We start from the raw sequence: 22387 nt of genomic DNA, 5'->3' as shown, positions 1-22387 counted from the left end.
GACCAATCTTGCATATGACACATTCTTCATGCTTTCTACTTCCAACATATTTTTAGGACACTGACCCTTATGGAGCCTATCTCCTTTAGATATTGGTGCATCACCTGACTTGCAGCCTTGCATTCCAAATCTTTGCAATATTTTATCCACATAATTCTTCTAAGATAGATCTAAAGCATATTGCTTTTTGTTTCTGGTTATCTCAATGCCTAGCACATAACGTGCTTCTCCTATGCCCTTCATATCAAATTGACTCAAAAGAAAGGCTTTCGTTTCTTTCAACAAATAAATGTTGCTACTTGAAGTAGAATGTCATCAACATACAGAATGAGCAAAATAAAATTGCTCCCACTGGTCTTGAGATAAATGCACTCATCTAATTTATTTTCCAAAAAACCAAGTTGAGTGATTACCTTATCAAACTTGAGGTACCATTTCCTGGAAGCTTGCTTAAGACCATGTATTGATTTCTTGAGCTTGCAAACCTTGCTTTCATCTTTTGCAAAACCATCTGGTTGCAACATATAAATTTCTTCATGCAAATTACCATTCAAAAATGCAGTCTTGACATCCATCTGGTGTAACTCAAGGTCAAAGTGTGCTACTAGGGCCATGATGACGTTGAATGCATCTTTGGTTGAGACTGTAGAGAAAGTGTCATTATAATCAATTCCTTCCTTGTGATTATAGCCCTTAACCACCAATCTAGCTTTGTATATCTCAATCCTCCCATTTGAATCCATTTTTGTTTTGAACACCCATTTACATCCTATAGGCTTGGCATTGCATGGTTTGTCAACCAAGGACCACACACCATTTTGTGCCATGCTGTAAAGCTCATCCTCCATTGCCAACCTCCATTTTGCACTGTTTACTGAATGCATGGCTTCTGCAACTGAGGTTGGATCATCCTCATCTCCAATGTTAGTTTTTTCTATAGTTAAATACACTTTATAATCATCTGGTATGGCCGATTTTCTAGCTCTTGTAGATCTTCTCAAGGCTATAGGCTGTGGTTCTTCTTCTATTAGTGCTGCATTCACATTAACTTGTTCTTCTTGCCTTTGTACTTCAATTTGCTGCTCACTTGCGATTTGTTCATTCTGAACATTATCCATGCTATGAATTGTAGTTCCTACTTGCTGTGCTATAACTTCAGCTTGTTCATCATTTGGAATGAGATTTAAATCCAAAGTTGAACTGCTGGTGCAGTTCTGATTTGGGATTGCTAACTCACTGTCATCCTGGTATACAAACCATTCTTCTATATTGTTATCTGCTTGTGAAGTTTCCATATTAGCTTCAATATCCTTTCCAGCATCGTTATTAAAAACTTCATCATAGAATGTGGCTCTGTGTGATTCTACAATTCTTGTACTTTTTCTTGGACAATAAAATCTGAACCCCTTTTATTTTTCACAGTAGCCAACAAAATAGCCACCAACTGATTATGAATCAATTTTTCCATCTGCTACATTGTGAACTCTGATATCTGCATTGCAGCCCCATACATGAAAGTGATTCAAACTAGGTTTGTATCCACACCAAAGTTTAAAAGGGGTTTTTAGCACAGCCTTACTTGGAGTTCTATTGCAAATATAATTTGCTGTTTTTAAAGCTTCTCCCCACAGAAATTTTGGTAGTCCTGATCTCACTATCATGCTCCTAACCATGCTGATCAATGTTCTATTTCTCCTTTCTGACACTTCATTTTGTTGTGGAGTATATGGTGTAGTGTATTGTGCCATTATTCCACATTCCTACAAGTACAAAGCAAAATGACCCTTATGTTGTCCTCGTTCAGAATACCTGCCATAGTACTCACCTCCTCTATCTGATCTGATAGACTTGATGACCATGCCAGTTTGTTTTTCAACCTCAATTGTATAGATTTTGAAGAATTCAAAAGCTTGTGATTTTTCAGAAATTAAATAGATATGACAATACCTTGAAAAATCATCGATGAGAGTTATGAAATAGCAGTTTCCACATATTGTGTTAACTGGAAAAGGGCCATAGATGTCTGTATGAATCAATTCAAGCAAATGCTCACTTCTTTTTTATCCTGTCTTTCTAGCATTTGTCATTTTCCCCTTTAAACAGTCAAAATTACGCCAATCTATTGAGATATGGTATGCTACAAGTGAATATTTGAGACAAGAAATTAATCCTAATTTTAGGATGACGGACCCTTTTAATCCAGTCCATATGATGTATTTTTCGGGAGCTAGAGGAAATGCATCTCAAGTACACCAATTAGTAGGTATGAGAGGGTTAATGTCGGATCCACAAGGACAAATGATTGATTTACCTATTCAAAGCAATTTATGTGTCTTTAACAGAATATATCATTTCTTGTTACGGAGCCCGCAAGGGCGTTGTGGATACTGTTGTACGAACAACACAAGTTTCAAAGTCAGCAAAGTTTAAATGAGGCAAAATTTCTTGTTTAACCAGTTCAACCAATCTTTATTTTGAAATATGGCCAAGTCTTTTGTTCCACAGAAAAGATGAAGAATCACCAAATTTTCTCTTTGAACTTGGTTTGTTTAGAAAGAAAATATATTTGCTTTCATTTTCTGCTAAAACATTTGTGCAATTAACACACCAGTAACCATTCAAAAGTGCAGCATCACCAAAACATTTCAAATTAAAATAGAACTTCATAACTTTATTATTACTAGAGAAGCTGAAGCCATTGTTTGCTACAAATTGAGATCCAGAAATCAAGTTCCTACTTATACTTGGAATACAATAGACATTGTTCAATACTAATACATAATTATTCCTAAACTTGAGTTTGACAATTCCTACAGCCTTCACAGCCACCCTTTGGCCACTCCCAGTACACACCCTTGTCTCATTCTTTCTTGGGATTGAAATCTCTGACAATCCCTGTAATGAATTGACAATATGAATACGGGAACCAGTGTCAAACTACCAAAAATTGTCATGCACATAATCATTTGACTCAAAACTGAAAACAGATTTGGATAAAAAACTACCTTTCTTTTTCAGCCAAGCTTTGAAACCTTCACAATCTTTCTTAAAGTGACCTGGTTTCTTACAAAAGAAACACTTAATGCCACCTGCAGGTCTATACTTCATTTTATCAACATCAGATTTCATAACAGTTTTGGAAGTGCTTACAAAGGTACCTGGCTTGGAGTTTCTATTTCCAAACTTCTTTTTGTACTTGGTTTTGGTCATCAGATTCACAACCTTGTCAGTTCCTTCTTGCTTCTCTTTCTCTTGCTCAACTTCTACACACAGTGATTTCAATTCATTCACACTCCTTTTCTCCTATTGAGTCTTGTAGAGTGTCTTCAATTGAGAATACTCACTTGGAAGGGAGTCTAGAAGCATGTACACTAGGAATGAATCATCAATGGCCATGTTCAATGCTCTAAGCTTTCCAGCAATGTCTAAACCTCTCATTATATACTCTCTAACACTTGTCTTCCCATTGAATTCATTCTTGCAAGAGACCTCACCAGATTCTACACTTCAGCTTTGTTTGAAATTTTGAACTTTTCTGCAATAGAATCAAAGAACACTTTGGCTAATTCTGAATCAGGTACACTACCCCTCACAGTTTCATGCATGCTTTTCTTGATCATGATCAGTGCCATTTTGTTATGCTTGTACCATTTGTCATGCTTTTCCCTTGCTTCTCTACTAGAACTTTCAGTCACTACTGCTGGTGGATTCTCCTTTAGAACATGATTGATTACACGTATTTTTATGAATGTAATCGTATCTAAAACACTATAAACAAGTTAATCCTCAAGTCGATTAATATGTAATTAATCCATTTTTTATTTATTGTGTAGGAAATATGCGGAATTGCGGAATTCAAGATAAATGACGTGAAATGGAGCAATTCGGAGGTTTTAACAAAAAGACGAAATTGTAGAAATCTTAATTAAGCAATTAAGTTAATTGATTAATGCAATTAAGCTTAATTGGTTAATTAAGCACAAAACGTGCAGCTATGTTGTTAATTGCTTAATTATTTAATTGTTTAATTGCTTGTCACTTTGTGGTCTGCTGCCTTTGCTTTAATTGCAAAGACTAGGTCATAAGATGACAGCAACATGGCCTGCACGTGTCACCTTACCTCACCAGCTCTCTATTCTTTCATTTTCCTTTGTTTTCTTAGCCGTAGATCTTCCTGGATCCCTCACGGATAAGCGTCTATTTCTTAGCGAGGGAAATATATATAGAGATACACACACACACACACACACACACAACCATCTCTACACTAGGAGAAGGGAGAACTGAACAGCGCCCCCTCCCTCCTTCCCTTCCATTTTTCTCTTTTCTTTATAATTTCTTTTGAGATTAGAAGAACTACTCACACAAAGCTTCAAGGATCTATCAAGGACCTCAATTTCTACAAGATTCAAGATTTGGGTATTTTGTGGGGTTGTAATTCAAGGCTAGTCATACTAGCTTCATAGCTATTTGTGACTATCCTTGTTTTCTCATACACGTCTCTACTCTTTGCTATTTGAATTTTGTAATTTTGATGTTCATTAATATGGGTTGTGAGTAGTTACTTTTGGGAGCTAGGGTTTCTAACTCTAGCTCAATTTTGATGTAATGAACATATTTTCAAGTGATAAATAATGTATTTTCATATGGGTGCACTCTAATTACTATGTTAATTAATTCTTGATGCATAAATTTTAGGGAATTGACCACTCTCTTTGTTATGTTTTGAGATTTGTGTTGTGTGATACAATTGGTGGTTCTTTTGTTCACTAGCTTCATGTAATTAGTAGTTGCTTAATCGAGAATGAATGATTGCCTAAGTTTCTATTTTTTTGTGCCCTTTGCCTTTAATCCTAGACGTTGCGGCCCTAACAAGGCATAATGATTAGGGTTAGAGAGTTCATTCTTGCCTTAACCGGAAGAATGGATACCAAATGAGAGAAATTGACTTAGTGGCCTTAACCGGCATTAGGTAGAGAACTAAGTAATCTTTTACATTTTAGGTTGTAACTATTGCATGCTTAAATCCCTAATTTCTAGAGCTCTATCCCATTAGTTCATGTTTTGGTAGCCCTGACAAGGTACTAATTCCTGAGTTAGAGAGTTCATATTTGTCCTAACTGAAAATGTGAATACACTTAAGGAAATTAGGCTTAGTGGCCTTGACCGGCATTAAGTACGGGATTTGGTTCTCATGAAGATATATTATTTGTTTCTTGAAATGTGTTCGTTGTATTGAAATTGCTATAGAGTGATCCCTAGTACCCAAATCTATCTCTCTTTTATTTTATTTTATTTCTTTGTTTTTAATTGTTGTTGTTAATTTAGTTTTTGACTTAGTCTTTTAGAAAATTAAAACCACAATTTTGAATGACAATTTCTATCTCATTGTAAATAGCCATCACTAGGCTCTTAGTTTTGATTAGGCTTTGGTGAAAATCAAAGCCGAGCATTGCTAGGGCTTGGTGCCTTAGAATAGCATTTTTATTTATTTTCTTTTTCTTTTGTTTGCTTAGTGACTTTAGTTTCAACTACCCAAGGATTGTGGATTAGCCACTAATCCCGGTGGTACGATAATTTTGGGCTTAATACTTCCCTATCTTGACAACGATTCGTACGCTTGTGAAAGTTTATGCATCAAGTCAATGATTATAATCCAATATTCCCAGATTCAGTTCTATGTCACCTTTCCATTTCTTAAAATTTGAGCCATTCAGAAGCTCAATTTGATTGATACTCATTGGAAAGTGCATAGCTGCATGTGAAATGATCAACCAAATTAAACTAGTGTAACTTAATACCAGAATAAACTGAATATCTGACTTGATACACATTTACGCAAGCGTACATATCATTGTCAAGATAGGGAAGTATAATGCCCAAAGTTATCGTACCACGGGGATTAGTGGCTAACCCACAATCCTTGGGTGGTCGGAACTAAAGTCACCAAGCAAATAAAGGAGATAAAACAAATAAAATAAAATAAAACTAATCTAAGGCACCAAGCCTTAGCAATGCTCGTCTTTGATTTTCACCAAAGCCTAATCAAAACTAAGAACCTAGTGGTGGATATGCACAAATGAATGGAATAGTTCAATGTTTGTGAGTTCATACTCTCCCTTTTACGGTTTTTATCATCTTGTAATCTAATACTCATGCTTTTATTTGTTGAATTTAAGATGATGTGTGGCTAGTTACTTTTTGTTAGGGGCGAGGTTTGAAGCCCCAATTATGTAGAACATATGTTTGTTTAAATCTAGTTTCTTGATATTTGGTGTGAATTGGTTGTTTATTTCTGATTGATTGAAAACTTTTTCATGTGTATGTTTTATGGTCGCGAACATAGGATTTATGCATGTAATTGGAGCTAGGTTTAGAAAATAATTCACCTAATCGTCTTGTTTTCTAATCCACAAGTATGCAAGGCTTTGGACAAAAGCTGATGTCTTAAACAATTAGAAAAGCATGCTAGGTAGGCGTTCCACACTAGACTGCAACTCTATAATCAATCGTTTCCATAAGATCTTAATGCTTCAAATATGTTGACACTATATGTGTTGTTGATAGGATAGCGTTCTATACCTTGATTGCATGTTTGATAGGCTTAGCTATTGTGCGTTCACGTAGACTAAGTAATTAGGGAAACATTAATAAGGGACATGATCTGCTCCGACTTGTTTCTTGGTTGGTTTCTGTTCACACCTTAGTAATTGAATCTAGGTTAACTTAACATTGTTTGAAAGTAATTGGTGGTGGATTTCCAAGTCTCTAACATGTTCTCCATCTTATTTTCTCAAAACCTAAAATAAAAATCGTTTTTCTTTTATATTATCATTTATTTTCGTTAAAAACCAAAAACCCCAAAATATTGTTCTTGTTTAGGATTGCAGAGCCCCTTTCTATCCCCTTCTGTTTCCTGCCATCTTTTTCTCTCTTTTCTAGTATTTGACTTTTTTTTGTTTTGTTTTGTTTTGTTATTTGTTTTGTGCTTTAGTTAGTTTTGTTTTGTTTTCTTTTGCGTGAATTATAAAGTTACCCTCAATCCCCGGCTTGAATGATCCCTGCTTACTCTATATTGCTAACGACTACATCTTGCAGGGTTAAGTTGATAGTCTATTTTGGGCGTATCAATTTTTGGAGCCGTTGCCGGGGATTCCCCCACACTTAGCTTGAATCAATTCCCCCACACTTAGCTTTTGCTAGTCCCTTAGCAAAATCAAAACAGAGAAATGCAACCACTATTCGAATAATTGAATCCAATCATGTTATGAGAGATGATTTATGGGATTCTGACACATATAGGCTTTGGCACGACCGTTTGGGACATCCAGGTCGTGATATGATGATCCGTATATTAAAGACTTCACACGGACATCCATTTTTCAGAACAAAAAGAAATAAAACTCGATTTTTGGACACCGAATGAGCCCCTGGGCCTCATGGCACCGTTCACCCCAAAATCCGGCCATCCTTGGTCGGCGCCGCCATACCCCTGCGGCCTCAGGGTGGCCTTGACGCCACCAAGGCTTCTTTGTCTCCAATTTCTACTTCTAAAGTCCAATGTGACTTCATGGCTAAACCAAAATCCTCATTGGTTGTTTCTAAAGCCCATCATTCGTTCTGCAAAGCCTGCTCTTTAGCAAAATTAGGATCGAGACCATCCTATGCAAAGGACACTAAAGAAAATATACCATTCTTGCAAAGAATCCAAGGTGATATTTGTGGACCTATTCAACCACCATGCGGACCATTTAGATATTTTATGGTGTTGGTTGATGCATCGACACGCTGGTCACATGTCATGCTATTGTCCACTAGGAACGCTGCATTTGCTAAACTCCTAGCACAGATTATTAAGTTGAGGGCTCACCACCCTGATCATCCTATTAAGTTTATAAGATTAGACAATCCTGGGGAGTTTACATCAAAGACTTTTGATGATTATTGCATGTCCATTGGGATAGAAGTTGAACATCCAGTTCCTCATGTTCACACCCAAAATGGTCTCGCAGAAACCGCCATTAAACGACTACAAATGGTTGCTAGGGCATTGGTAATGCGCACCAATCTCCCTATTTCTGCTTGGGGCTATGCAATATTGCATGCAGCTGTGCTTATTCGTCTGAGGCCCACTGCCACTCAACCCTTTTCTGCGTCACAGATGGAGACTGGGTATGAGCCTGATGTCTCACACTTACGCATATTTGGGTGTGTAATTTATGTGCCAATTGCGCCGCCACAGCGCACCAAAATGGGTCCTCAACGACGATTAGGCATTTATGTTGGATATGATTCTCCAACAATTGTCCGCTATTTAGAACCCTTGACAGGCGATCTCTTTACCGCTAGATTTGCGGATTGTCACTTCGATGAGACAGTCTTCCCGTCGTTAGGGGGAGATAAGAACATCAATGTTCAACAGGAACGATAGGAATTGTCGTGGTCTGTCCCCACTCTGTCTCATCTTGATCCCCGAACCGCACAGTCCGAAATTGAAGTGCGGAGAATTCTCGATTTTCAGAACGTAGCAGAATCGATGCCTGATGCGTTTTCTGATATCGCTAAAGTGACGAGATCACGCATACCTGCTGCAAATGTGCCTGCAAGGATTGATGTCCCTAAAATTAGAGGACATGACCCCACCTCAAGGGCACTTGAGCATGGCGCCAACGTCCACAGTGGTAGTGACGTTGTGGCTAGGCCCACGGCTCCCGCTAGGAAGCGCGGGAGGCATGTTCGATGGATTCTCGCCCAAGAAAGAAAGTGAGTTTGGCACAAAATAATCCATTAATCATCGATGTAAATAATCCATTTCATGAGAATATTCCGGATTATGGTTATGTCCAAGAGACATCATTGGGGGACGCTCCAATGTAAGAACCAATTCCAGAGAATAGGGAGATCTCCATGAATTACACTAGTGTACATGAGATGATGGATAGAAATTCTATGGCAATTGATGATGCATTTGCATATCATGTTGCAAAAGGAATTATAGAATATGATGATATTGAACCTCGCTCTGTCGAAGAATGTCAACGAAGAGCGGATTGGCCTAAATGGAAAGATGCGATCTAGGCTGAATTGGATTCACTAGCAAAGAGACAGGTATTTGGGCCTATAACGCAGACACCCCCAGATGTAAAACCTGTTGGCCATAAATGGGTCTTTGTTAGAAAGCGTAATGAGAAAAATGAGGTGGTTAGATATAAAGCCCGCCTCGTGGCACAAGGTTTCTCACAACGCCCTAGAATCGACTACGAGGAGACATATTCTCCTGTAATGGACGTTATAACGTTCCGCTACCTTGTCAATTTGGTAGTTTCCGAAAAACTTGACATGTAGCTTATGGATGTGGTTACAGCATATCTCTATGGGGATCTAGATTCAGAGATATATATGAAGGTTCCAGATGGACTTCAATTACCCAAATCAAGTGGTTCTAAACCACGGAGCGCGTTTTCAATAAGATTAAAACGCTCACTATATGGATTAAAACAATCTGGACGGATGTGGTATTGTGGTATAACCGTCTAAGTGACTACTTGATTGGGAAGGGATATATTAATAATGAAATATGCCCATGCGTGTTCATTAAAAGAACAAGTTCCGGATTTGCAATTGTAGCAGTTTATGTCGATGACATGAACCTAATTGGAACTCTAGATGAGTTAAAGGAAACTGCTAAATACTTGAAATCCGAATTTGAGATGAAAGATCTTGGGAAAACACGGTTTTGTCTCGGTTTAGAACTCCAGCACCGTAGTGATGGGATTTTGATCCATCAGTCTGCATATACTCAGAAAATCTTAAGGCGCTTTAATGAAGATAAAGCAAAGCCTGTGAGTACTCCCATGATCGGTCGTAGTCTTGAGCCAGGAAAAGATCCGTTTCGTCCAAAGGATGAGGACGAAGAGCTATTAGAGGCAGAAGTGCCCTATTTAAGTGCAATAGGCGCATTATTGTACTTAGCTCAATGCACAAGACCAGACATCTCATTCGCAGTGAACTTGTTAGCTAGACATAGCTCTGCGCCAACACGTCACCATTAGATTGGTGTAAAGACAATCTTTCGATACCTAAGAGGTACGATTGATATGGGCCTATTTTATCCCTACAGAGAGAAGATGAATGACGGAAGAATGGGATCAGACCCCATTAGGCATGGAGCCACCGTCCACCATGACAAGGTGGCCGGCCATGTTGCCGCCAATGCCGTCACCACCACCAGGGGTGGCCGGCCTCACTCTATCCCCCTCCATCAAAACGACAATGATGTCTTGATGGGTTTTGCTGATGTAGGGTACCTCTCTGACCCTCACAAAGGTCGCTCCCAAACGGGTTATGTCTTTACCATGGGAAGCACTGCGATACCTTGGTGGTCTACAAAGCATACCCTTGTTGCTACTTCCTCAAATCATGCAGAGATTATTGCTCTACATGAAGCCGTACGTGAATGTATATGGCTAAGGTCTATAATTAGACATATCCGAGGAAGTTGTGGTTTGAAGTCTACCACGGATGAACCTACATGCATTTATGAGGATAATGCAGCTTATATTGAACAATTGAAGTTAGGTTTCATCAAGGGCGACAACACCAAGCATATATCGCCTAAGTTCTTCTATAATCAGCAACAACAATCACTTCTAAAGATTGAAGTGAATCAAATCCGATCAGAGGATAATGTAGCGGACTTATTCACTAAGTCGCTACCTAAATCCACCTTCGAGAAACATGTGAAGAGCATCAGATTGAGAAAGTTATCCGAACTCCCATGATTGTAGTAATCAGGGGGAGATATCGACATCAGGGGGAGTCATGATGTCTACATGTTTGATTTCGAAGAGTAGAAGACGTGTTGTATTCTTTTTCTCCTCCTCGACCGTGTTTTTGTCCCACAGGGTTTTTTTTCACTCGAGCAAGGTTTTTAACGAGGCAACGGATGAAGCGTCACCACCAAGTTTGAGCGGCACAAGGGGGAGTGTTGAAGGAAAATCAAGTTTAGTGTGCCTTATCAAACTAGGAGTAGGAATAGGAGAGAAGGTTCTAGATTTCCCAATCCTACACGGATTGGTATTCCTTGTAACATTAGAACTAGTATTTTGTAATCCCTATATATAGGGCTCCTATTCTCAATAATATAATGACAATTCTCTCAACAAATTCTCTCTCAAATCTATTTTCCTAAAACACTACATATATAAAGCAATAATAGCTGATTAGCAACTCTGTTTGGTCGAATTACAAGAAAACTTACAATTATTAAGCGGACTGATCTGGTGGTCCTTTGTAATATTTCAAGTGATGGGGTATATATGATCAGTACTTTCATGGAAGGGGGATACATCTCGATTTCTTTGCTTGCTTGTTACCCTGCTAAGCCTAGGCACTTATAATTTTGCTATGATATCCTCAATTTTCTGACATCCTGCTGAACGGTTAAAGATAATTTTCTCACTGGTGACTCGGACTTCACGTCCGCATATGATATGATTCTATTTATATTTTATTTCAAATCTCGCAGTTTTTGTTTACTTGTCATTCTACTCTCACTCAAATTTGACCTGTTTTCAGAGTTCTAACGGGACTGGTGTGATTGCACCCACTAGAGTTGCAAATATAATCTAGAGTACGTATTCAAGATTCTGCATAAGGATTAAAGACCACATCAAAAAATAGCCCTTTAGCCCTATAAATGATGTGCAACTGTGAGACCACATACACACACTGGAAATTCTAAGATGTCTCCCAATAAGCCTCATGCTGTTTGTATTCCAAGTCCTGCTCAAAGCCATATAAAGGCTGTGCTTAAATTGGCAAAACTCCTACACCACAGAGGTTTTTATGTAACCTTTGTCAACACAGAGTTCAATCACAAGCGCTTCCTTAAGTCTCTAGGACCCAACTCCTTAGATGGCTTCCCTGATTTTCAGTTTAAAACCATTCCAGATGGCCTTCCAGATTCAAATGAAGATGCCACCCAAGACATTGCTTTACTTTGTGACTCTGTCCGAAAAAATTTCTTGGCTCCTTTCCGTGATCTCCTCATAAAAATTAACAACACTCAGACTAATCTTCCAGTGACTTGCATTGTTTCAGATGGTTTCATGTCGATGTTTACCATCACAGCAGCTGAAGAAATTGGAGTCCCCATAGCACTCTTCTATACTGTTTCTGCTTCCACCTTCATGGGATTCAAACAATTTCGCACTTTGGTCCAAAAAGGGCTTGCACCATTCAAAGGTGAATAAATAACTAGCCACACATACATATACATACATAAATTTTGTGTGTGTGTGTGTGTATTACATATGTATATTGACATGCAGTTTTTTCATTTTATTTTGATGCCCGGGAAATTTTCGTATCACTAATCTATTACTTGGGTGCTGCAGATGAGAGCTGGTTCACAAATGGATTTCTGGATGGAAAAATAGATTGGATTCCAGGAATGAAAGATATTCGTTTGAGGGATCTCCCAACCCTTTTTCGAACAACAGATCCCAATGACCCCGTGTTTAACTTCTGCATGGAGGCCACGGATAGCGTTCATAAAGCTTCTGCAGTTGTATTACTTACTTTTGATGCTTTGGAACATGATGTTTTGGATGCTATCTCTTCTATGTTTGATCAGCCACTTGTTTATACAATTGGCCCTATCGAGTTACTTCTGAATCAGATTCCAAACGACCCTTTGGAGTCTATGGGATACAGTCTGTGGAAAGAAGAATCTGAATGCCTCGAATGGTTGAAGAATAAGGCGCAAAATTCAGTTGTTTATGTGAACTTTGGTAGTGTGGCGGTCTTGACACCACAACAGCTTGTAGAGTTTGGTTGGGGACTTGCAAATAGCAAGTTTCATTTTTTGTGGGTAATGAGGCCTGATCTTGTTATTGGTGGATCGGCTATTCTGCCACCTGAGTTTGTAGTTGAAACCAAAGAAAGAGGTCTCATAGCAAGTTGGTGTCCACAAGAGGAAGTGCTTAACCATCCTTCAGTCGGAGGGTTTCTTACACACTGTGGCTGGAATTCGACCATTGAGAGTCTGACAGCTGGAGTGCCTATGCTCTGTTGGCCATTCTTTGGTGACCAGCAAACAAACTGTTTCTATACTTGTAAAAAATGGGGGATCGGAATGGAAATTACCAATGATGTCAAGAGAGACGAAGTAGAGAAGATTGTTAAGGAGTTAATGGAAGGAGAGAAGGGTAAGAAAATGAAGAGCAAGGTCATGGAGTGGAAGAAACTTGCGAAAGAAGCTACGGCTCCGGAGGGTTCTTCGTTCAAAAATTTGGACAATCTAGTGAACCAAGTTCTACTGCAGAAAAGTTAAATGTTATCTATGCATTAGAAAATTGTTATTGAAGTAATGTCTGTTTGGCTTAGTAGATTGTGTTAAGAGAGTAATTTGTAATTTGTAATCTTGTGCTTCCAAGATTAGCATTAAATGTGTTGTCTGTCATAGCTAGTGTCCTCTAGAATTCTCAATATCTTGGAACTCTACTAATCTCTAGAATCCAACTCTCCAAGTTTAAATATGTGTCTGCAGCTTTATGATGCAACTAAGAAAAAGAAGAACAGATAGTAGGAGCAGTTGCTCTGCTTATCCATTCATCTTTGTAATCCCCTCTATTTTGTTAAATCAAATTTTCTTTAAAAAACTAGTTTCTAGCCTACTGCACTTTCGTTTTACCCCAATAAAATTTGGTATTAGAGCTAAATTCAGATACTTTTCCTCACCTAAAAATCTCACGCCTTGTTGCAATGAATCCAAATTCACTCCCCACCTTATTTGCATATCCCCAAGGAAAGTCCCCATCTTTGAAGGAGAAAACTATGATTATTGGATTAGTCAAATGGAGATTTTTTTTCATGCCTCATGATCAGTGGGATATCATCAACACAAGCACAAGATAAACAAGACAAGGAGAATAGAAGGAAAGATGGTACTGCACTTTTGTTTTACCCTAACAGATTGAAAGGATATGGTTGAATTGGTAGTCTCAAGAAAAAAGTCTCTTTCAAGCTTTAAAGTTTTTGGCTCTAAGTTTGGTTGTATGGTTGTGCCGTCACTTATAGTTGGCCCAGAGTGTCACTGATAATAATGGACAGCTGCAAATGTATTCATTGGCAATAGGTCCCAATGATCTTGACTTGAAATGATCGTGCTTTCATGGATGATTTCATCCAGCGCGAATGTACAAGTGGCCTAAAGCTCCAAAGCCGAATATATGATCTTCAAGCTCAGAGCAACTTATGCAGACCATTAAATCACTAGCAGGCATGATATTATTCTGAAATAGGCAAGGGATACTGTTCGCAACAACGACAGGGATATTTGTGTGAGACCAAGGATTTAGATTTAGGGTGGTGCTATTCATACACCATTTTTCTCTATTCACACACCCCCTCTATTAATCTATTATTTTAAATATGTTTTAGAGAAACGAGAATTGAGAGAAAATTGCTATGTATTCTCATTGATAATAGGGGCCTCTTTATATAGAGAATTACAATGTATAGAATCTGAATCATACAAGGAAATGTAATCATACATTAAATAGGGGCCTCTAAATTCTTTTAATTAAACCCTATTACCACTAGGTCCAGTAACCTAGAGTTTGGGCCAGACATATATTTTGGATTTACTTAAACGCTCCCCCTTGTGTCGCCCAAACGTGGTGCTTCTCTCGTTGTCTCATTAAAAACCTTGCTGAGTAACAAAAACCCTGTAGGACAAAAATAACCTTAGTCGAAGGGGAAAAAGAGCACAACACACCCTACATGTTTAGAGACCATACATGTAGACATCTCCCCCTGATGTCTGCATCTCCCCCTAATGACTACGGTCATGGGAGTTCGGATAACTTTTGCAAACGATGCTACCAACATGTTGCTCAAAAGTGGAATTTAGATAATGACTTAGTGAACAAGTCTGCCACACTCTCCTCAAATTGAACCTAGTTCACTTTGATATTGAAGAGAGTTTGTTGTTGCTGATTATCCTTGGTGTTGTCGCCTTTGATGTAGCCTTGCTTCATTTGTTCAAAACAAGTAGCATTATCCTAAATGCTCGTAGGCTCATCTGTGGTAGACTTCAAACCATAATTTTTCAAACATGCGTAATTATGGATCCAATCTATATACATTCGCGAACCACTCCGTGAAGAGCAATGATCTCTGCATTGTTCGAAGATATAGCAACTAGGGTTTATTCTGTAGACCTCTAAGATATCATGGTCTTTACCCATGGTGAACACTTAACCAGATTGGGAATGTCCTTTGTATGGGTCAGAGAGATACCCAATATCAGCAAAACCTTCCAAAACACATGTTGTTTTGGGATGGGGATAGAGGACGCAGGCCAGTGTTGGCGGCGTTCCTGGTGTGTGATGGGTCTGAATCCATCATCTCTTTGTAGGGATTGAACAAGCCCATATCAATCGTATATCTCAAGTACTGAAGGATACCTTTTACACCAATCCAATGGCGTTGCGTTTGCGCAGAGCTATACCTTAGCTAACAAGTTGACTGCAAATGAGATGTCCGATCTTGTGCATTGAGTTAAGTACAATAATGCACATATTGTACTTAAGTAAGGCACTCCTGCCTCTAGCACATCTTCATCATCATCGTTTAGACGAAGAGGATCCTTTTCAGGATCAAGACTACGGACGATCGTGGGGGTGCTTGAAGGTTTGACCTTGTCAAAATGCCTAAGCATCTATCAACACGATGCTCAAGTTCCAAACTGAGATATAATCGTGTTCTCTCAAAATCCTTCATCTCAAACTCGGATTTCAAGTGTTCAGTGGTTTCCCTTAACTCTTTAAGGGGCTTCCAATGAGGATCATGTCCAACATGAACTACGATAGAATCCAAAACTTGTTATGGAAACGCGCGGGCATATCCCTTCCCAATCAAGCAGTCACTTTAGTGAGCATTTCAACCTTATTGCAAACGCGCTCCGTGATCTAGAGCAACCTGACTTGGGTAAATGAAGTTCACCATGAACCTTCATGTATATTCCGTATCTAGATCCCTATAGAGATACGTAGTGACCGCATTTGTAAGCTGCATGTTCAGTTATTCGAAAACTACCAAACTGACAAGGTAGTGGAGTGCAATGACATCCATTACGAGAGAATATGTCTCATCGTAGTGGATTTCATGGCGTTTTATGAGAAGCCTTGCGCCATAAGGCGAGATTGCCATCTATTTTTCTCATCACGCTTTCTAACGAAGACCCATTTAGTCAATAGGTTTTATGTTAGGAGGTGTTTGCATCACTGGCTAGAAAACCTTCCTCTTCGTTAGAGAATCCATCTTAACCTGGATCGTATCTTTCCATTTAGGCCAGATTTCTCTACGTTGGCATTCATTCATCAACGGAGCATGGTTCGATATCATCGAACTCAACAAACTCAGGCGTAACGAAATGTGCAACCACATCATCAATTATGATGGAGTTTCTATCCAACGTCTCATGTACACTAGTGTAATTTTCAAAGAGCTCTATATTCTCAGGAATAGGTTCTGACGTTGAGGTGTCCCCTAACGATAACCATAACCCAGAAGATTCTCATAAGACGGATTTCGAGTCTTGATGATCAAAGGATTGGAATGTGTCAAAGTATCATTCGAACCCACGGGCCTCCCACACATCCTAGCTGGGGCCATGGCCTATAATGCCAAAGTGCCACTCTCTTTGGCATTGGTACCATCCCTACCTCAGTGTAGGGAGGCACTACATCCTCTCGTACGAACGTCCTTCCTTGCAGGCATGTTTGCAGCATATTTGTTTGATCTTGTCACTTTAATGGGGATTAAGATAAGACATAGTGGTGACAGGCCAAGACAATTCCTGTCATTCCTGCTGAACATCCATGTTCTTTTCTCCCCCTAACGACGGGAAGATTGTCTCATCAAAGTGACAACCCGCAAATCTAGGGGTAAGGAGACCGCCTTGTAAGGTTATTAAGTGGCGGACGATTATTAGAGTCTCAAATCCAACGTAGTTGCCCATTCGTCTGTAAGGACTTGTCATAGTGTGTTGTGGCGGCACAATTGGCACATAAATGGCTCACTCAAATATGCTTAAGTACAATACTTGTACCCAGTCACTAGCTGTAACGCAGAGGTAGATTGAGTGGCAGTGGGTCGTAGACGAACTAGCATAGCTGCATGCGATATTGGGTCACCCCAAGGGGATGTAAGGAGATTGGTGCGCATTACCAATGTCCTGACTACCAGCGTAGTCATTTCCGCGAGACCATTTGGGTGTGTATATGGGAATATGATGTCCAACATCAGTCTCATTGCAATAACTATCAAAAGTCTGCGATGTAAACTCTCTAGCATTGTCAAGTCCAATTGATTGAATATGATGATTTGGGGAGTGAGCCCGTTGTCATATGACATGTGCTAAGAGTGTAGTATAAGCAGCATTACAAGTGGACAATGACACAACACGTGACTAGTGTGTTTGCGTGTCAACCAACATCATAAGATATTAAAACGTCCGCAAGTTGGTTGAATCAATCCACAGAATCCCCATGGATTCTTTGGAACAGAATGAGTATTATCATATCATTTGCATTGGACAGTCTCAATCCTAATTTCCCTAAGGAACATGTTTTGTAAACGAGCGAGAGGCTTTAGAAGCAACCAATAAGGATTGTGGTTGGGCCTGAGCGTTTGAAATGTTATTTGAAGCAAAGTTGGTGATTCCAGCATCACTTAGGCGCAATCACCATGATGGATACCATCCATGGCGTCATGGATAGGGACTGTGCCAGCCTTAGGCTGGTGGTGGACGGCTGCGGTGCAAGAAGCAGCAGCGGCGGTCACACTTAGTCCAGGAATCAACTTTTGATTCATGCTTCGTTTCGTTTGAAAGAATAGATGTCCGTGTGAAGTCTTTAGTAGACGGATCATGAGGACTAGGATGACCTATCCTCTTGTGACAAAGCCATTATGTGTCTAAATCTAATAGATCTTCTCTTAGAACTTTATTGAATTTAATAGCTTGAATAGTGACATAGAGTCCACAAGAGAGACACATAAACTTCTCTAAAATGCGCATTTGTTCGCAATCATTAGAAGTATTGCAAAGGAACTCATTTCCGTTCTCTACATGCGTTTTCGCATGGAATTCATTAGTCATTCATAGGTGCGATTTGCCCTAGGAGCGTAGAGAGTTTCTGTGACAGTAATCAAGGTACCATTTGGCAAGTGGAACTTGGCTATTCCATGTCCTTGAATTAATACTGATGGCCCAGTCATCGTAGTCACAAAGAAATATGCTCAAAATCAAAATGGAGTCATAATGAAAAGAACTCAAAATTTTATTCATAAGTCAATGGAGTACATCATTGTCTCTTAACCATTAGGAGAATCTAATCCAAATGCTTAGCTAATGCAAAACAAAGGTAGTCGTTTGACTTCTATCGATTACTCCAAAATAAATATGACCAGGTGATAGAGAGATATCGGTGGAGCAAAGCTCGCTTAAGTACCACTGATCTCAAAACCTTCCTAGACATCATACTCATTTTGGATGAGTCTATGTGAAGAAAAACTAAACCAATGGCATTTACTAAAAAGTATATGGCAATTGCCTATTACATCTCTTGGAAAAATAAAGACTTAAACAGAATTGGCAATCTATTAATCCCAGCTAGATTTGTAGACTTCAACCCTTCACTCTAGATCATCTTCTTGATCTTCTTGTTCTACATAGTGAGCTTCTCTTGCTTCACAATATGCTTTGTAGGCAGTGACAATTTCTTCACGAGCTCTACAAATATGTGCCCAATGACCGGATACTCCGCATCGAGAACGTACATCTCTTTGCTCAGACTCCATTGATTGAGGCGCTTTGAAAGCGTCATTTAGATAGCTCTTAATGTTGGTGGCTCCACCAACATGGCCAGAGGCATTGCCACCCTTTCTCTTTCCACGTTGACCTCTTCGGTTCCGTGTTCGCCTATTTTGGCAGTTACCTTCCCAAGTAAAGAGATTATATAGACCAGAATGTCCAGAAGTATCCCTAAGATTAGGGTTTCATTCTTGGCGCCCTTTCTTAGGGGCGCGACTATAATTGCATTCAAGAATATGCTATGTTTCCACATATCTCGAATTATAGTTCTTCACAAGGAAGTTGTCATGCTTTTCAGCGACATTCATAGCTCCAATGAGCTCATGAAACCTTGTGATCCGTCCTGCAGTAACATCGATTAGATAGTTTTTAGCAACCATCAATGTAGAGATGGGGAAGGTAGAGAGAGTCTTCTCAATCAACATCGTATTTGTGATCTTTTTACCACAAAATTACATTAAGGATTTAATGTGAAGTGCTTTCGAGTTGTAGTCAAGAACTGACTTGAAATCACAGAAGCAGAGGCTATGTTATCTTACTTCTAGGTCAGGAAGCATGGAGTCACGAACGTTGCCAAATCTTTCTTCGAGTGAGACCCACAGCCTTCTGGGGTCTTCGTCCATACACTCGTACTAGAGCGAATCATCCATATGACGAGTCATTAGGATGATGATTTTCGCCTTATTTACCTTTAAGACTGCCCTATTTGCTTCCAAAAACTTGAGCTTGCAAAACAGTTAGCAGGTCCTGGCTAGGCTCAAGAATAGTATCCAGGATTCCATCGGCCTTGAGATGCTGGCAGACATCACGAATCCACCTATTATATCAAGAGCCAGTTGTTCCCAATGGAGCAAAGTCCAATTTGTTCAGGTTACTCGTCCTAAAAGAGAACAAGAAAAGGGTTAGTTTTGGAAAGGAAAAAGCTACCATGAAAACATATAAATTTTTTTAGCGTAATTGCTTCCAAGAAATTCAATTCTAAGAGGTATTGGATTAGATCAAAACAATGACGTATGTGGTCGATCATAAATTCTCTACAAACTCTAAGTTTGGAGATGTCAACAAGTTCCAAGTTTGGAGTGAGTACGAACCCCCACAGTTTGGATTAATTAGGTCTCCCCTATGATAAAGAAAGGGGGGTAAAAGAAGGGAGTTTGCAAGTCCCTGAGAAAAAGAAGAGAAAAGAAATAGAAAACTTCAAAAACTAGAACCTTTAGTAAAAAATACCTCGAAATCGATCGCCGGAAAATTTGATTGGAAAGTGACTGGAAAAGTAGCCAAAAAGTGGTCAGAAGTCTTTGACTGGAGGGTTGACCGATGTTGATTGGAGGGTTGATGTGGCGATCTGCTGACGTGGCTGATGAAGAGGATGATGACATGGCGGAGCTGATGCGGATGATGACGTGTCTGGGGCTGTTGGGCTGACGTCAGCGGGCTTCTGGGCCTAGAGCTTTCTTCTTCTGGGCCGAAGCCTTGGGCCTGTTGCAGTTGGTTTCTCCGTCCTCCATTTTTTTTCTTTTCCTTCTGCCGGTTTTTCTGCCGGACGTTCAGCCTGTCGGCTCAGCATGCTTTATACAAGGTTTTGGTCTATTTCTTTCGGTTCCTGAATGTTTGGTCTGAGAAGCTTCTGTTGCCAAAATTTGGTAGAAATTGGAGGTTCGGAAGGTGGTGAACTGGTGGAATATTTGCTGAGGATGGTTTGGAGATTCCGGTGGCCGGTTCTGTCGCTGGTTCTGGAATCCTTGGGTGGAGGTCTTCAAAGGGTGCGGCGGGGGCCTAAAGGTTTTGAAGGTTTTGTATTCGGATTTAGGGTTTTGGCTATTAGGTTTTAGGGTTAGGACGACGTGCTGATAACGTGTTTTAGAGAAATGGGAATTGAGAGAAAATTGCTATGTATTCTTATTGATAATAGGGGCCTCTTTATATAGAGGATTACAATACATAGAATCTGAATCATACAAGGAAAGATAATCATACGTTGAATAGGAATCTCTAGATTATTCTAATTAAACCATATTACCACTAGATCAAGTAACCTACAGTTTGGGCCAGACACATATTCTGGATTTACTTAAACAAAATCAATTTTTTTTTTTTACAAATTAGCCTAACTACTCTCTCTTGCAATTAAGTTTTTTTTTTCTTTTTCTTTGTCTTTCTCTCTTTGGCAATTCAATCATCCCCAAATCCTAAACCCTTATTTTCCTGCAGGCACAGAGGACTTCAAAACTCTTTTCGATTCCCTTTTTTTTTGTCCATCAAAAACTTCTCTAACATAGTTATTCTATCTCTCTAATGTGATGCTTTGAAGTTCAATCAAAGAAAAATAAGCGATGTTAAACCCATCTTTGGAGAAAATTTTACACTTGATTTCCAATGGAGACATGTAAGAAAAATATGAGTTTCAGTGATCATTCAAGTGTTAGAAATCTTAAATCATAGTCATGAACAAATCACCGCAGTGAAAACAAAAACGTGAACAAATCACTACGGCAAATTTTAATCACAAACAAAACTTCGCAATGAATTCCCCGCAGTGAATATTCTAAACTATCTCAAATTGAATACATGAAATTAAACTATCTGTGTAATACATTCTAGGAAAGTAAATAACAATCTTACTTGAACTACTCGAGTTGTCCATTTGGTTCTTCTCCCGATTCCACCTTTATTTTTCTCTTTCAGTTGATGGGACTATTTCAGAATGAGAAAACAACATTGTGTATCAGCAGGGACCAAATCTGACATATATACCATTAGCCATTCACGTAAGTTTCTTCCATCAAGAAACTGTCATCATATGTTAACTGTATTTTCAAACTGAAAATCAGATAATACCTCATAACTGCATTTATTTGAATTTCATAATTCTAACAGATTATAAGTAGGACCAAATATGATTTAATATAGTCTCTATACTTATTTCAATGCTTGAACTCAAAAACCAGTTATACATATATCTACATTCAGCTTTATACAATGTCTTGTTCATTAGGATATCTAACAATCTCCCACTGAACTTGACATTGTTTAGAATCTAGATATCTATATAGGACAGTTTACTGAAGTGTGCACCTTGAGTTCAATTCACATTAACAATCTGTTTCAAAATTCTGTCAGTTATATTTAATAACAATGAATCTAAGAATGTCTTGGTGAATTAGCAAATCACCAACATTCCAAGATCACATTGCAATAAATAAAACCACATGAATTCCCTCAAAACACAGTAGTAATATACGCCTAAACTTAAGTAATCATCTTCATATAGGCATATATACCGTCCTATCAAAATTTCAATATAATATTGAAGACTGAAATCTATTTTGTACTCAATATCATTTGTCTGCAAATTTGCTGTGTCTTTAACAGCATACTGTAGTTTGTACAACTTGATTATGCAGCAAACAATAAATGAAATACATGAACATGAATGAACTACACTGCTTTATTCATTCTGAAAGAATAAAATCACAGTACATTAATTTTTAAGTACAAATGCTG

At 38.9% G+C, this 22387-nt stretch overlaps 1 protein-coding gene across 1 annotated transcript; it reads left to right on the top strand.

Annotated features, from left to right (window-relative positions):
* The first annotated feature begins 11630 nt into the window (after positions 1-11630).
* LOC112188300 (7-deoxyloganetin glucosyltransferase) lies at positions 11631-13613 on the top strand. Its single transcript, XM_024327399.2, has 2 exons — positions 11631-12246; positions 12399-13613. The coding sequence occupies exons 1-2, from the start codon at positions 11745-11747 to the stop codon at positions 13334-13336; spliced, it is 1440 nt and encodes a 479-aa protein (XP_024183167.1). The 5' UTR covers positions 11631-11744; the 3' UTR covers positions 13337-13613.
* Positions 13614-22387: the final 8774 nt, after the last annotated feature.

The sequence above is a fragment of the Rosa chinensis genome, chromosome 2, assembly GCF_002994745.2.
Source record: "Rosa chinensis cultivar Old Blush chromosome 2, RchiOBHm-V2, whole genome shotgun sequence".
Taxonomy (NCBI): domain Eukaryota; kingdom Viridiplantae; phylum Streptophyta; class Magnoliopsida; order Rosales; family Rosaceae; genus Rosa; species Rosa chinensis.
Note: the sequence above shows the minus strand (reverse complement) of the source record. Positions and strands in the feature narration are given on the sequence as shown.

Excerpts from the sequence above, each read along its gene's own strand:
- LOC112188300 (XM_024327399.2), top strand. The coding sequence starts at position 11,745 with ATGTCTCCCAATAAGCCTCATGCTGTTTGTATTCCAAGTCCTGCTCAA. Across the intron at positions 12,247-12,398 it reads AGGGCTTGCACCATTCAAAG|ATGAGAGCTGGTTCACAAAT; the intron begins GTGAATAAATAA and ends TGGGTGCTGCAG.